This window comes from Staurois parvus, unplaced genomic scaffold (genome assembly GCF_062004578.1).
Source record: "Staurois parvus isolate SC_StPar_1 unplaced genomic scaffold, SC_StPar_1.0 ptg000217l, whole genome shotgun sequence".
Taxonomy (NCBI): domain Eukaryota; kingdom Metazoa; phylum Chordata; class Amphibia; order Anura; family Ranidae; genus Staurois; species Staurois parvus.
In genome coordinates, this window is record NW_028318013.1 from 896,596 (window position 1) to 913,213 (window position 16,618).

General features: G+C 44.1%; 1 protein-coding gene across 4 annotated transcripts in view; it reads right to left on the reverse strand.

Annotated features, from left to right (window-relative positions):
- The window catches only part of MRTFB (myocardin related transcription factor B), a 261,703-nt gene that overhangs the window by 114,468 nt on the left and 130,617 nt on the right, over positions 1–16,618 (reverse strand). The window contains exon 1 of one of the 4 annotated variants that reach the window (XM_089679048.1): positions 12,410–12,719. The exons of 2 other annotated variants lie outside the window; for them this stretch is intronic. In XM_089679048.1, coding sequence (XP_089535174.1) covers positions 12,410–12,527 — 118 coding nt within the window. In that variant the 5' untranslated portion in view covers positions 12,528–12,719. Of the gene's footprint in view, positions 1–12,409; positions 12,720–16,618 lie in introns of those variants that run through there. One more of the 4 variants, XM_089679046.1, reaches the window with a different exon arrangement.

The following is a 16,618-nucleotide window of genomic DNA, read 5'->3' on the forward strand; positions in this document are numbered from 1 at the left end:
TTTGCGGCGTTTTAACGCATTTTTCAGTGTTCGAGAGTTTTTACAGCTTAAAAAACTCCTCTAGAAACCCACTAGTCCTATGGTTTTTTTCCAGCCAAAAAACATCCCTGCCAAAAAAAAGTTGATTACAGTCAGCAGCGAGACTCATCTACCTCACCAACCGCTTCACATCTGCCACCCCCCTCTGCCTATCCCTTCACTGGCTCCCGATTGCCCAGCGCATCAAATTCAAAATTACTAACTCTGACCTACAAAGCCATTCACAACGCCGCCCCAAACTACCTAACTGACCTGATACCCAAATACCACCCTACCCGTGCCCTTCGCTCCTCACAGGACCTCCTACTCTCTAGCTCCCTGGTCTCCTCCTCCCACGCCAGACTGCAGGACTCCCCCCCCCCCCCCCCATCCTCTGGAACTCCCTACCCCAATTCATCAGACTGTCATCTACCCTCCTCACCTTCAGGCGCACCCTGAAAACCCATCTCTTCAGGAAAGCCTACCCCACCCTCACCTAACAACTGATCTCCTCCACTTCTCCCACCACTCCATCCCCCACAGCCACTTCCTCCTGTACCACTTTCCCCTCCCTCCTAGATTGTAAGCTCGAAAGAGCAGGGCCCTCGAACCCCTCGTGTATTGTATTGTTACAGTTTTATCTCATGTTCTGTCCCCCTTGCTATTGTACAGCGCTGAGCAAACCCTTTGGCGCTATATAAATACTGTATAATAATAATAATATATATTGTACATTCCCATCAGTCCCTAACCCTCAAGGGACATACAATCTAAGGTCCCTAACTTACATTCATACATACACATACTAGGGACAATTTAGACAATAGCCAATTAACCTAGCAGCATGTCTTTGGAGTGTGGGATGAAACCGGAGCACCCGGAGGAAACCCACGCAGGCACAGGGAGAACATGCAAACTCCAGGCAGGAGGTACCGTGGCTGGGATTCGAACCAACAACCCTAGTACTGCCAGGCAGAAGAATACCTTTTTCTTTCCTCTTTTATATATCACATACTCTCTGTTCTCAACTGCATACGGAACAAAGAGCTAGGGGAGAAACAGGGGAGTCTTCTTTTGTATTGGTCTTCACTAAACACGCATTTGGAGATAACTGGTTTTAACCAACCTTTCAACTGTAAAGAGAAGCAGCACTTTAGCTAACACCTGTGTGCTGTAGCCTAACTTGCAAGCATGTTGATAAATTCTCAATATCCTTTCCCTCATCTTCCTCAATATCTGTAGTAAGTTCATTGCCTCATTAGCTAGTAAGGCTTTACTGAATGAACAGGAGACTCCCATCCTGTCCATAGATGAATAAAGTTGTCATTCAGGCTAGGGCTACATAGGCCACCTTTTAGTTGCTCAATTGTGCTATTAAAATCTCATAAGACTAATCTTAGTATCACACTGCTTTTAATGAGAGCTGCTACAGCAATGCAATTGAAGGATCAATCTACCATGATCACACAATGCAATGATCACCTAGCAGAAACTGCTATCTTTTCTTCGTAGGATTATAAGGGGGTAGGAGAATAATCACTAATTTAATTTATTCAAATCTTGGGTGATTTTTCACATTCAAGTATACCCCATGAAATTAATCTCATAAAACTAAATTTATTAATCACCAATCTCCTGCAGTAATACGAATTAGCAGTTTTTTGGTCACAGAGATTTACAAAATTGTCCGTGTAGCCCTATCCTGATACACAGAGCAGATGTTAGAAAACACGTATGTGTCCTTATGCCTTACCAATATCTGCTCATGCATGTTATGTCTAAAGCTAAATGACTGATCTGAACCAGAACTTGGGACAAAAAGTTCACAGATCACTTTCTCATACTTATGTGCCAAAAACGTCAAGCCTTTAATTGCCTGGGTTTGTTTACTTTCAATCTTGTCTTCTGCAGACTGGGCTGAAGTCACTTCCCTGCTATGAGTCACCATGCAGTGACATCCTGGCTGAAATTGTACTGCCTCCATACAGAGTCCCGATCAAAAGGTGAATGGAGGAAGGAACAGGGCAGTCCCTACAGCACACAAGAGGATTCCTTCTCTGCCTATTTTTTCCTTGCACTACAGCATTTACATTCCTGGTAAACCAGATGACCAAAGTATACAGAGTCCATGACTTTCAATATGACAAAATGACGGACTTCCCCAAACCCATAGGCTGAATACAGAGTAGTGTGCAAGAAGTTAATAAGCGCATGGAATCTGCAGACCAGAAGTCCATAGAGTCAAGGAGTCCAATGACAGACAAGGGGATGAAACAGTCTGAATACCAGGGCAGGCTGAGGTAGAATAAAGCAGACTCTAATGTGGAAGAAACTGAGGAAGAAACACAGCGCCTCTAAGTGTAGACTGTGATACAAGTTTAATATCTAAAAAGCAAGTAGGCAACTCACATGTTCATTGATAAATAACAGGCTCATCATAATATGGATGCTCAGTCTGCTGCAGTGGATGGTGGGGAGCGCTGAAGGTGGATGAGAGTGCCAGTATGTACTACGCTGTAGTGGCCCGCTGTGGAATTTCAAGCAGTGGCATCAGTGTCTGGCGTCATCCAAATGCGACGCGTTTCTGAGCATGTGCAAGGTCCGACAGACCAGCGCGCTCCTTTCTCAAACATGTAATGCAGTATGACTGAAAGCTAAAAAAAAATAAAAAAATGACCACCCACAAAATTTATGTGTTGAATGTAGACCACCCACAAGAGAACACCTGCACTGCATATACAAATCTTACATTTCGTATGTACGATTGCATTTCCTGGTAGGGGTGTGTGTGTGCACCGCCCTACCTGTGCCGCCACTCATGGCTACAGATGTCAATCACCAAGTCCCGGTTGGAGATTCTCCGCTGGCACCTGGCGATTGCCGAGCAACACTGACAGGGGAGGGACCTGTGTGTAAATACAGGTATCTCTCCTGCCAGCAGTAACATGCTGTTGTGTATGCACAGCAGAGAAATACACAGCAGCATGTTTCCCCAGTAAAACACACACAGCACATGTTACAAAACAGCACACAGTTAACCCTTTGATCGCCCCGATGTTAACCCCTTCCTGTCTAGTGTCATAACTACAGTGTCAATGCTTTTTTATTAGCACTGATCACTGTATCAGTGTCACTGGGGATGTCAGTGGCAGTCAGTTCCCACCCAGTGTCAGAATGCCCACCGCAGTCCCGCTATAAGTCACTGATCACTACCATTAGTAGTATTAAAAAAGAATAAACAAATTCAGTATACATACACCGCCATTTGTAGACACAAGAACTGTCACATAAACCAATTAATAAACACTTATTGGGATTCTTTTTTTTGCAAAGACATGTAGCAGAGTACATTTTGGAAAGTTCTATTTATGGGGGAAAAAAATGACAAATTTCATTTATGTACAGCGTTGCATGACCGCTCATTTGGCAGCACAGTATCGCAAAATGTGGCTTGGTCAGAAAGGGAGGGTAAAACCTCTGGAGGGCAAGTGATTAAAATCCCTGCAATGAACACTGATCACCCAGAGGGGAATGTTTTTTTTTTTATGAACAAAAGTGGAGTTCCTCTAAGTCAAAACAAGAAATCTATACTCCTCAAACTGTAAAACAGCTCCAGGAAGCACAAGTACCCTCAAGCAGCCTATACATTAGTCATTTTTTTCATTCAACCAGCGGGTGGAATGGAACAAAATGTCCAGATTCAGCCGTTCACACACTCCATGTAGATCAGGCGTATCACCCCTGCTGAGCTTTTGTGTTCTGATGGCGGAGAGACTCCCCTACATCAGAATACACTGATCAGCGCTGCCGGTGACGCTGATCGGGAGATAGGTTTCCAACAGGCCAGTTGTTTAGAAGTCAGTTGGTAGATCGAGTTGTGTACAACCAGCCTGCCCATAAATTAATCGAAATTCGTCCTCGTCTTAACACATGTATACTTCCATCATGCTAACAAACCCATTATCCATCTGTAACTGTATATTGCAATAAAACCATTATTGAAACATACATTTATGAGATGATAAACTCATGCTTTGCATTTGTTTCCATGCAGATGCACAGAATAGGGCAAAAAGGGACACCGGAAGGAGAAATTATAGATTAAACTCTTCCCTACTCTAGCCACAATTAAAAAAAAAACAAAAAAAAAAAACACGCACATACATACATATGTCCACATAAATCTACAGTATATAGCTACTATACTTTACATTAAAAACATAGGAAACTATACAATAACATAATATAAATGAAAATATGAATTTAAAAAAAAATGTATAGATACTGTATTTACAAGGTCAATATTTTCTATGTTCATTCTCAGAGCACAATCCATTGCAGCTAAAATATTTCTAAAGCATTAGTAGCTACTAGCAACATATATGAGTCCAGAAGCCTTGAACAAGTAGGGGAACAGCAAGTGTCACATTACATTTGGAGAGGCTAGGAAGACGCTATGTAGCTATACACAACTGTGGAGTTTCTAAGCTGGAATGCCGGGTCTGCTCACTATCACTCGCAGGAACAATGCTATCTGAACAGATTGGAGGTCTATGTTTTCAAAATGATTTCCTGGTTGGAATGAAATCAGAGCAGAGGCATTTCTCTGTAACAAAAAGGTGCAAACAGGGCACAGCAAGTAAACAGCAGGCACCATTTTAAGAACAGACATTTTGTTCTATATCAATGACTGTATTGTGTTCTAAACACAATGGAGACAAGATCATTGGTATAAATGATATACAATGCAACATGTCGCAGTGACAGCAAACTGCCACCTATTTAAAAATGTAAAAGACATCTTCATACTGCTGAATATTCTGGTGGACAAAGAAAAAGCACATTTCTGTACATACTGGCTGGGCAGGAGCTTCTTGTTCTTAAGACTCATTCACATAAGACAGATCTAAATACGTCCGCAAAATACCCATCATCTTGCTGGCAGAAAGGTCCTACATATTTGCTGTACACATGTAACGCTTGCACAACATTTAGATGCATACAGCATTAAGGCTTCCTATTGGCTGCTGCTTCTAAGGCCAACATTTCAGTATCAACAATGTGTATAAATACACTGGAGTCATTGACGCTCCAACGGTGCATACACAGAAAATGATACGCTGTATGCAGTGTATATCACATGGTTGTGAATGAGTATACTATATCTGACTGGATGCTTAGTACTTGCTCTTTCATATCTGAAACCATTATTTCTCTAGCACTGGTGTAAGTAGTAAGGACTACCAAGGCACCGCAAATAAAGAATAAACTGCTTTTTTGCTGAGAAGCAAAAATGGACTACTTGAAGACCTCCTTCTCTCTAGTTCCTGGTCTCCTCCTCCCATGCTCGCCTCCAGGACTTCTCCAGTGTGTCACCCATCCTCTGGAACTCCCTGCCCCAACCCATCAGATTATCACCTACTCTCCTCTCCTTTAGGTGCACCCTGTAAACCCATCTCTTCAGGGAAGCTTACCCCAACCTCTGCTAACTTGCCGACCTCCTCCACTCTTCCTACCACTCCATCCCCCACAGCCATCTCCTCCTGTGCCACCATCCCCTCCCTCCTAGATTGTAAACTCGAAAGAGCAGGGCCCTCAATCCCCTCATGTATTGTATTGGTATTGTTCTGTCACATGTTCTGTCCCCTTTTGTAATGTACAGCGCTGAGCGAACTATTGGCGCTTTATAAATACTGTATAATAATATAAAATGAGAGGATTCCATGTTAAAATTAAAGGGTATTCAAAAAAAATAATTATATATATATATAAACTTACTGGTCCTTAGATGTTGTGACTGCATTAAGTTTTTTCTTTTTTTTGACCTGGTAATCCAGAGAATAACACTTCTGTTCTCCACTCTATGGAAGGACCCATGGTTGCCACGCAGACAAGAATGCAGCCACCACTTGTAAGGACTGGTAGTCTGCAATTTCTTAAAGTGGTTCTACAGGCAGGACATTATTTTACCTTAATGCATTTCCTGAATTAAGGTAACAAAAAATGTCCTACTGGCTATATTGCCCCCTCACTCCCCTATACTTACCCAAGTCCTATCTTGATCCGGTGCTGCTCCCTCTTCCTCTCCCCACAAGCCATTGGCTATGCTGCTGTCAATCAATTTCTGTGAGGAGAGAGCAGGGGAGGGGCCGAGCCATGCTGTGTGCGTTATTAGACGCTTACATCCCGGCTCAGCGCGAGCACGTAGGTGCACCCTCTATGAGAAGCCACTAACTAAGGTGGTGCACCTAGAAAAGAAGGAGCAGAGAGCATTGGCAGGGGGCACAAGAAAAGGAGGTTTGGGGACGCTCTGTGCAATACCATTAAGTGAAAGCCCAATTGTTGGTGGAAAGAGCTTTGGCATGGATACAAGTTCAAAGCCAAGCCTCAGCTTCTATTGCTCTTAGGTGCAAAGAACACATTATCAGAGAGAAGATTGTAAAGAACACACCTTTGTTTCATGTTTACTCATATAAACACACACCTTAACAGGAGGTGATTTTATGACAGGCAAACAGAGGTCTCAGTAAATTATATCAGGAAGTCTCAAACATAATGAACTTCTTAAACTTACCAAAGAAGCCATTTTAAACAAGTTTTAATCCAGAAAAATTTAAAATGGAATAACTGCTACTGCATGGGGGATCACATGCACAAATTACCTTGCTGCATTTTACACAGACTTAGGAGGCATCACTTCTGTTCCTTTTGGAGAGCTGCTATCATATGAAAATCATTCGAATAAAGCTCTCCGTAACATGGATTTGGATTTTGTCCAAATTGTTTTTATTACCAAGCATATTATCCGCTGTGTTTTAAAGTGACCTTGTCAAGAACCAACAAACCCTCCCTGCAAAAGCAAAGAGTAAAAACTAACTTTTTTGGAACCTCATTCCATTAAAGAGAAATCTTTCATGGAGGCCTGCTGCTAACTTCTGGGCGTGTTCATTTCCTGCAATGCAAAAGGGCATTTTAAAAGTGGAATTAACCTGATTTTTTTTTTCAATGGGCCCCAGGAGTTTGCCATAATGTGTCATATGCTGCACATACTAGCACGTTAATGCTGACATACCTGCCAAACGATCCCCGCCAGCGCAAAGGTGTCAGGGCTCCTGCTCATCACAGCTGCTGCCATCTTCTCCTAGCCTTCCTCCTGGAACCTCTTGATTGGCTGGGCCAAGATTACATCATTCCCACACATTCGCCCAGGAAGTCACAGCACAGAGAGGTACCAATATGTATGCATGGCTCAGTCTACATTAATGCTGACCGGCAAAGAGACGCAATTATTCTGTCTTTAAAATCCTATGTCGGGTTTTTTTTTTCAGTTCAGGTCTGCTTTAAGACCTCTCCTTATATAGTTTGGCAACTCTAATGAAGGGACAGCACCCCAAAACACAAAAGATAAGTGATTTGGATCCAACTTGGTAATATGCACTTTAAGAAGAATTCTACTGCTCCAACCAATGTATTCTGAGGCCTAAACTTTGCATAATATAAAAAGATATCACATGTATATATGAAAAAACTAATTTCATTTTCTATCACCACGCTAAGAAAGCAGTTTAAACTTGAAGCAGCTTGCCACCCCTGGCTATAGTCAATGTAGTTTTTCTACATTTTTAAAGCCTGAGTTTACCACTTTACAGACACATCTAATGTAACCTCTGGTAAAGATGTTGCACAATACAAGCTAGAAATTGCAGCAGGGAGCACTTTTAAATAACTATGAAGAGAAGGAAGAATCACTCACTTAAATCAGTCATGTTTTCTTGCTTTTTATAACTTGTACTAGACAATGCTTACTGGAATGTGACTGGTGCTCTTTAATGCTTTGATGCTATGTTTAAGGATGAACTGCCTCACTGTGCTTGTGGCCACAAAGCTCATGGAAGATACGTTTTAAAGCCCATTTACTGCTTGCCAAGAATATGTAAATACTTGAATATCCATAGATTGCTGCAGATTCACTCCAAAAGGTTAAAAAAAATAAAAAATGTATTATATAATAAAATGTGTCAATGCTGTATGTATTCAAGTAGTAATGGAACAAGAATTTCTTTTTAACTACTATGGGGACCATATACTACAAGCAAGGTTGGCCTGTTAACTTTGCCCCCCTTATGGCAAAATTCTGCACCACTGGGAATATTCCCCCTATGCCCTATCCCACAGACATACCAGGTAATATCTTCAAAGAGAGGAGAAATCCCTTGAGACAATTGTGACCTCCGATTTCCCATTATTTGTGCCTTGGTCATAGTCACCTGGACAAAGAGGGAAGTTGAATCTTTCCACCAGAGACACAAATAGCAATAAAAACATGACCGAGGCTCTAAGGCTAGGTTCACACTGTTGTGGGTGGTTGCAGGAATCGCAGCAGTCCCCATACCAGCAACCACTTGCAGACAAAATGTGCTGCATGCAAGGATGAATCTGCAGTGCTGGCTACTGTATTTTTTAAGTGGCTGCATCTAATTGGTTTGGCTGTCAAGGATGTTTGGTGGAAGGGCCACCCACACACCAATTTTGGTTGGTTCATCAAAAACCAAATTAAATTTGCTGATTTCATTGCCAGCTTAACCCCTTTACTACCCTGAGGAGAGAGCCTTGAATAGGCAAAGTGACAGGGTCTCTTTAAACTTCTCTTATTTTTTTTAGCTGTGTTTGTTGCAGCCTGGATCTGTGTATGATACAAATAAACTAACAGGTTAAAACAGCTCTGAAAGGGGTTGCTGGTTGAAACTCTGTAGTGTATCCAGTTTAATTTTGCATACAGTCATGTGTTGTATCATACAATGTAACAACCAGTCTAACCTGATACATCTATTGCTGTATCTTTTTTTACATGCAAATATCACCAATATATAGTCCATTCGCAGGTTCTTGGGCATTGCTATGGCTCCCCGATAATATAAGAATAATCCCGACATGCTCCCCAATACTTGTGCATTTGCCATTGGATAACGCTCAGACGTGGAATCTCTGGGCACCTGGGGAGCTGCTGTGTAAAAGGAACGCAATTTCTCAGACATGGTGCAAGATCTTTCTATACAGATCTTTTATGGAGACAGATCTATGAAATGCTGTGAATATTACTTGAAACTGAAGCACGTGCAGAGTATTTCAATCAGGGCAGGCCAAGCTGCAGAAATGTCTGACCAGATTAATGTACTGAATCCTGCAGAGCAAATACTTTCCAGTCTCTTAAGGTTTGGCTATATACAATGACAGGTCTCATGGCAGAATAGCACTGTCTGCCTGGGTGACAAGTGCCAGCAGTGCTTACTATGGAAAATTCTGCGGCTGGTTGTAGCACAAACCACAAGTTCACATCATGCATGCTAAGATTAAGATACAGGTACTTCGAAGTACACAGACTATTGCCACTCCCATACAGACCACAGACACACTTCACATATATGAGTTGTACTACTTCCAGAAAGGAGATCATATATCACAAAGACTGACATGCACAGTAGATGACTCATTCCAAACAAAATGTAAACACTTTTGGCCGACATGGGAATAAAATACTGAAGAGGACAAAATGTTAACTGTAAAAAAAAAAAAACACAGAACAGACAAAAATCTAATTGAACATCCACTCTGAGATCTGTATGTAACAATCCAGTATCTGCAGTAACTAGAGACAAAATGTGAGTGAATGCACAACCCCTACCGCAATCAACAAAGCAATGATTAAATGAATAAATGAATGCAGCCCAGATTACAGACAGCAAGATCGGGTGACAACAGGGAAGCTTCTCTTCACTTTCCAGAAGAAAGGAGAGGTAATGATTTACACCTAGACAACTAGTGAGATCATGCCTTCCTCCCCTTCAGCATTACACAGATGAACAATGATGTCATCCCTCAGACTTGTTTAAACACCAGGTTGGGACATCATGCTCTCTTTTCTAGAGCGCACAGGAAGTGGAAGGGTGGGGAAGATTTTCTTTACACAAAAGCCAATACAGACCTATAGATTTACAAACAGAATCACATCTCTGGCATTGCAGCTAAACAGAAAACATTACAATGTGGCTGGCTTTATTATCTCAGATTCTTTCAGAGCTCATTCATACGGCAGAAGCATATTGCCTGCATGGAACGCAGGATCTTACTGGCAGGGGTAACAGAAGATCCTGTGTAAAATACGCACCCAAGGCCCCCCGTTCACATCCGTGCGGTGCAGTTTTACACGTGTTTTAGGTGTGCCATTAAAATCAGAATGTGCATTTTATGAAAGTGCATGGAAATTCTGCATCTCTGATTTGCTCTCATAAAATGTGAGTTCTAATAGAGCTTAATGGCAGTGCAACTAAAAAGTGTGTAAAATGTGCATAAAGTGCGATGTGGAAAATCTGCACCACACAGACGTGAATCTGGCCAGAAGAATTCACATCTAGACATATACAAATCATCTGATGACTTCATACCCCATGAAAAAAACCCTAAAGTAACAAGTATATGCAGGGACCATCAGGCACATAACATTGGTGGTCAACTTTCTTGATTTGGGGGGTCTCAAGTGCAGCCATTAACATTGCAAAAGGGTTGCACACAGGGGCAGACTGACAACTCATGGGGGCCCCCGGGCAAGAGGGGATCATGGAGCCCGGTTCCTCGCCCACACCCAAAAAACCCTATGAAAAAGCCAATGAAACATACCAGGGGCATCTCATGGGGCCCCCTACTGACCCCGGGCAGTGCCCAAGTGCTCAAATGGTCAGTCCACCCCGGTCACACATAAAATTTAGTGTGAGAAACGGTCAGAGACTGCAGACGTGGCGCAGGAGACGGTCAGAGACGGCAGACGTGGCGCAGGAGACGGTCAGAGACGGCAGACGTGGCGCAGGAGACGGTCAGAGACGGCAGACGTGGCGCAGGAGACGGTCAGAGACGGCAGACGTGGCGCAGGAGACGGTCAGAGACGGCAGACGTGGCGCAGGAGACGGTCAGAGACGGCAGACGTGGCGCAGGAGACGGTCAGAGACGGCAGACGTGGCGCAGGAGACGGTCAGAGACGGCAGACGTGGCGCAGGAGACGGTCAGAGACGGCAGACGTGGCGCAGGAGACGGTCAGAGACGGCAGACGTGGCGCAGGAGACGGTCAGAGACGGCAGACGTGGCGCAGGAGACGGTCAGAGACGGCAGACGTGGCGCAGGAGACGGTCAGAGACTGCAGACGTGGCGCAGGAGACGGTCAGGGGCTGAGAACATGCTATAAGAGTTGTTGGAGACTGGGGACATTCTTTAAGAGACATAGACTGGAGACATTTTACATGAGACTGCTAGAAATCAGTAATATAACAGAGCAATAAGGAAAAGGATTTGTGTCTGCAGGCGCCCCGAGGGCCATACAAAGCGCCAAAGGGCTGCAGGTTGGTTATCAGGGACATACAAGCACTTCACTGCAGTTCTGCAAACATTTTTATAGAATAAAGGAGATGGTGAATTGTGTGTGGGTTGCATGGATCCTGCGTGTGTGGGTTGCATGGATCCTGCGTGTGTGGGATGCATGGATCCTGCGTGTGTGGGATGCATGGATCCTGCGTGTGTGGGATGCATGGATCCTGCGTGTGTGGGATGCATGGATCCTGCGTGTGTGGGATGCATGGATCCTGCGTGTGTGGGATGCATGGATCCTGCGTGTGTGGGATGCATGGATCCTGCGTGTGTGGGTTGCATGGATCCTGCGTGTGTGGGTTGCATGGATCCTGCGTGTGTGGGTTGCATGGATCCTGCGTGTGTGAGATGTATGGATCCTGCGTGTGTGAGATGTATGGATCCTGTGTGTGAGATGTATGGCCCCTGTGTGTGGGATGTATGGATCCTGTGTGTGGGATGTATGGATCCTGTGTGTGGGATGTATGGATCCTGTTTGTGTGGGATGTATGGATCCTGTGTGTGGGATGTATGGATCCTGTGTGTGGGATGTATGGATCCTGTGTGTGGGATGTATGGATCCTGTGTGTGGGATGTATGGATCCTGTGTGTGGGTTGTATGGATCCTGTGTGTGGGTTGTATGGATCCTGTGTGTGGGATGTATGGATCCTGTGTGTGGGTTGTATGGATCCTGTGTGTGGGTTGTATGGATCCTGTGTGTGGGTTGTATGGATCCTGTGTGTGGGATGTATGGATCCTGTGTGTGGGATGTATGGATCCTGTGTGTGGGATGTATGGAATAAGGATTGCAGAGGTTCCTATATAAAAGGTGAGGAGGAGGAGCACACGATGTGATGCCAATCACTCGGACATATGACAGAGCCCATAGAGCTGGCTGTACAGAGCTGACAATGCTCCATAATGTACGATCCAGATGCGGACACTGCAGTCTGCATAGCAATACATCCCCCATCCCCACCATCACCGGCCCGCACTGACCTTCCTTCAGACTCTTCTGGCTGTTCACATCCAGACATTCCTTCTCCTTCAGTGCCTCCACATTGCCGGCAGATATGAAGTCCGGAAAGCCGGGCTGCTTCTTGCAGCTATCAATCATGGTGAGATCCGCGCTCCCTCTACAGATCCACAGAAAACGACGGCTGGACGGGGAAAATGAAGAGCGGCTGCGGCACACGATCCCCCCACCAGGAACCGGCGTGTGGAGCGGACCGATTACAGATCTGAGCCCAGGAGGACAGCCATGGTACTCCGTTCATCGGACCTGCGCACAGCGCTCTGGATTCTCCCACACAGGACGAGACAGCTCAGGGAAGAGCCCGCCCCTCCGCACACCGAGCCCCGCCCACCGGCGCTGACTGGGAAGGTGATGATAACTGGGACAGGACACACTGTCAGGCTGGGACTGCGGAAGGGGAGGGGCTGACAACTACAGACAAAGATTTAGTTGTGGTAAAAGTGGAGAGCGATTAGAATCCCTGTCAGGTTTTCACTCATTCCAGGCAGTTTTTTTCTGGCACTTTTGTTTACATCAGGATGTTTTTGCTGTACAATTAGTTGGAACCCCCAAACATATTTTTTTTAAAGCAGAGGCCCTAGAGAATACAATGGTGGGGGTTGCAACTTTTTATGTCAGACAGTATTTGTGCAGCAGTTTTTCAAACGCAATTTTTTGGGGAAAATGCACAATTTTTTTTAATTTTAAAGCAAAAAAACAATACAGAACCTATTTTTTGTAAAATATAAAAGATGATGCTGCACCAAGCAAAGAGATACCAAACATGTCACGCGTTAAAGCAGAGCTCCACCCAAAAGGGGAACTTACATTTTAAGGACTGGTCCCCCCCCCTCCCCATTAAGGATCGAAACCTTTGATGAGCAGGTTCCTGAAATTGACATGTACCCGCTCCCACTTCGGCCTAGGCCAGTGGTGGGCAACCTTTTTTTTCAACTGAGCCAAATCTCGCCAAAACCATGATTGAAATTTATTTTGAGAGCCACATTTTTAAAACTGAAAATACATCTCCCATATAGTAATTCATCCCCCATAGTAATTCATCCCCCATAGTAATTCATCCCCCATATAGTAATTCATCCCCCATAGTGTAATTCATCCCCCATAGTGTAATTCATCCCCCATAGTGTAATTCATCCCCCATCGTAATTCATCCCCCATCGTAATTCATCCCCCATAGTAATTCATCCCCCATATAGTAATTCATCCCCCATATAGTAATTCATCCTCCATATAGTAATTCATCCCCCATAGTAATTCATCCCCCATATAGTAATTCATCCCCCATAGTAATTCATCCCCCATAGTAATTCATCCCCCATATAGTAATTCATCCCCCATAGCAATTCATCCCCCGTATAGTATTTCATCCCTCGTATAGTATTTCATCCCCCGTATAGTATTTCATCCCTCGTATAGTATTTCATCCCCCGTATAGTAATTCATCCCTCATATAGTATTTCATCCCTCATATAGTATTTCATCCCTCATATAGTATTTCATCCCCCCATATAGTATTTCATCCCTCATATAGTAATTCATCCCTCATATAGTATTTCATCCCTCATATAGTATTTCATCCCCCCATATAGTATTTCATCCCTCATATAGTATTTCATCCCTCATATAGTAATTCATCCCTCATATAGTATTTCATCCCTCATATAGTATTTCATCCCTCATATAGTATTTCATCCCCCCATATAGTATTTCATCCCTCATATAGTATTTCATCCCTCATATAGTATTTCATCCCTCATATAGTAATTCATCCCCCATATAGTAATTCATCCCTCATATAGTATTTCATCCCTCATATAGTAATTCATCCCCCATATAGTAATTCATCCCCCATATAGTAATTCATCCCTCATATAGTATTTCATCCCTCATATAGTATTTCATCCCTCATATAGTATTTCATCCCCCCATATAGTAATTCATCCCTCAAAGTAATTCATCCCTCATATAGTATTTCATCCCCCACAGTACTATCCCCCCCCCCTTCTAGTAAGCCAAGTCCCCCGTGTCAATTCACTTACCTTTTGCGTTCCTCTCGCTGTCTTCCCGCGCCGTTCGGGTCTTCAGGGCGGACTGTGAGAGGAGCCTAGCTCCCCTCCCCTCACGTTCGGCACGCTGCCCCGCCTACACACATCCTGACAGCCACATCCGTGGGCCGGATTAAAAGGTCCGCGCGGACTTTTGGGGCTGCCAACCGAGAGGAGGCAGGGGAGCGGCCGACCGAGAGGAGGGAGGGGAGCAGGCGCCCGGCACACAGAAGAGCCGCATTAGAGTGGGTAAAGAGCCGCATGTGGCTCGCGAGCCATGGCTTGCCGACCACTGGCCTAGGCGATTGGAAGCGGAAGTTATCCTCCCCATAGTCTTTTGGGACCATTCACAAAGCACAGCACGACTCGCATATGCACACTAAGCACCCGGCTGTCACAACCAGCTGCCCACACTGAAGATGAGCCGGGTATACAGGGTGGCAAGTGAAACGGCTGGGGGGGGGAAATCGGAACACACATACTGTGGAATTGCCATGTTGCAAAGTGACCATTTGTTAAAAGTCAGCAGCTACAATTTTTGTAGCTACGGACTTATTTTTTTTTTTTTTTTTTTACTGGAACTCCACTTTAGGAGCTGATTCACACCAAATGCAATCCAGTGCGTTTTTTTCTACATCAAAAATGCATGCAGTGTTTTCCATGTATTTCAATGGCCCTAGTTCACACCAGTGCAGAAAAAAAAAGTAGGACATGCTGCATTTTTTCTGCAGAGAACTGTACTGTAATACAGCAAAATGCCCAGGAATGGAGTGTGGTGTGAACTGTAAGCAAAAACCCATCCAGAACGCATCCGGAGTGTGTTTTTGTGGTGTGAACTGGCCTTAAAATTGCGCATGCTCCTGCACCGGCACCAAAGGACATACATTTTACTATCTAAAGGCGTCGCTTTAAAAGCCTTTACAGGTTACCACTTTAGATTTACAGAGGCGGTCTAGTTCTAGAATTACTGCCCATGATCTGATGTTCACAGCTATACCTCACATGTGTGGGACAATCACTGTATGCATGCAGCACCAACATGTACATTCGCCTTTGCGCACAAGCACAGGGGAGTGGGGGCAGTTCACATTTTATTTTACACTGTTGATTTAATTGTGGGTTGTCACCTGAATAGGAATAAAGGGGAAATCTTCCCTCACTTTCTGTTTTGGCTATGAGACAGGGAGTGAAGGGAAATCTTTCCAATGGGACACAGACGCCAAAAGAAAACTGATTGGGGTTATAACCCTCCGTGACTGTATCCAAATTGGAAAAAAAAACAAAGGACAACCAATCAGCTGCACTCCAAACAATTCACTTTATTGAACCAAGATAAAACCAATACAAACAGTGGAAATACAGTGGGGGACTGGCAGGTAAACGCGTTTCACGCTAAACGCTTATTCATTACCAAGTGGACCCATGTACAAAGGGTTGGTTTGAAGCACCAGCAACAGCTGTTCCACCTAATAAATAGTGGGGCCACCTCCTGCTACACCAAACCGATTTAAAGGTAAAGACAGTTCTGCAACTAACAATTTTAACATCCCCAAAGTGCAACGCATAAAATCCAATGCACCAACCACAGAATATGTGCAAGAATTCCCACGTCGCACAATGGAGACGGGAAAAAATAAAGTTTTTAATGGCCCCCTCCCTCTCTGATGTGATTATGTTTTACCTGGGTCAGTGCAGGTCCTCTCAGTGAATTTGGCTTTCTTTGCCCATTAGTTAATTCTGTCTTGTTGGTACTCCGGTTTTCTATGTTAGATGGATATTTCTCCACCACAGCTTTTTGGCCTCATTCACACAGTCATACCTATTCGTATACCTGTGCGAAGGGCCGTCTGCACTGGTGTCCCATTCATGTGCACGCAGACAGGTCCTATTCATGTCTATTTGAACACAGCAGCTGCATGGACATAATTGTAGGGCAGCTGCAGGTCACAATTTTACAACTGTGCAAGTACCACCTACCCCCAACAAACACAGTGTACACAACCTTACCTGTCAGTGCCATTTTCTGGGGTAATTGGTCACTATATATGCGTTTGACTACATGCGTTTATTTGGTGCTGATCTTTTTTGATTATTTTCTGTGTCTCTGGCCGTTCCACTGCCTTATTA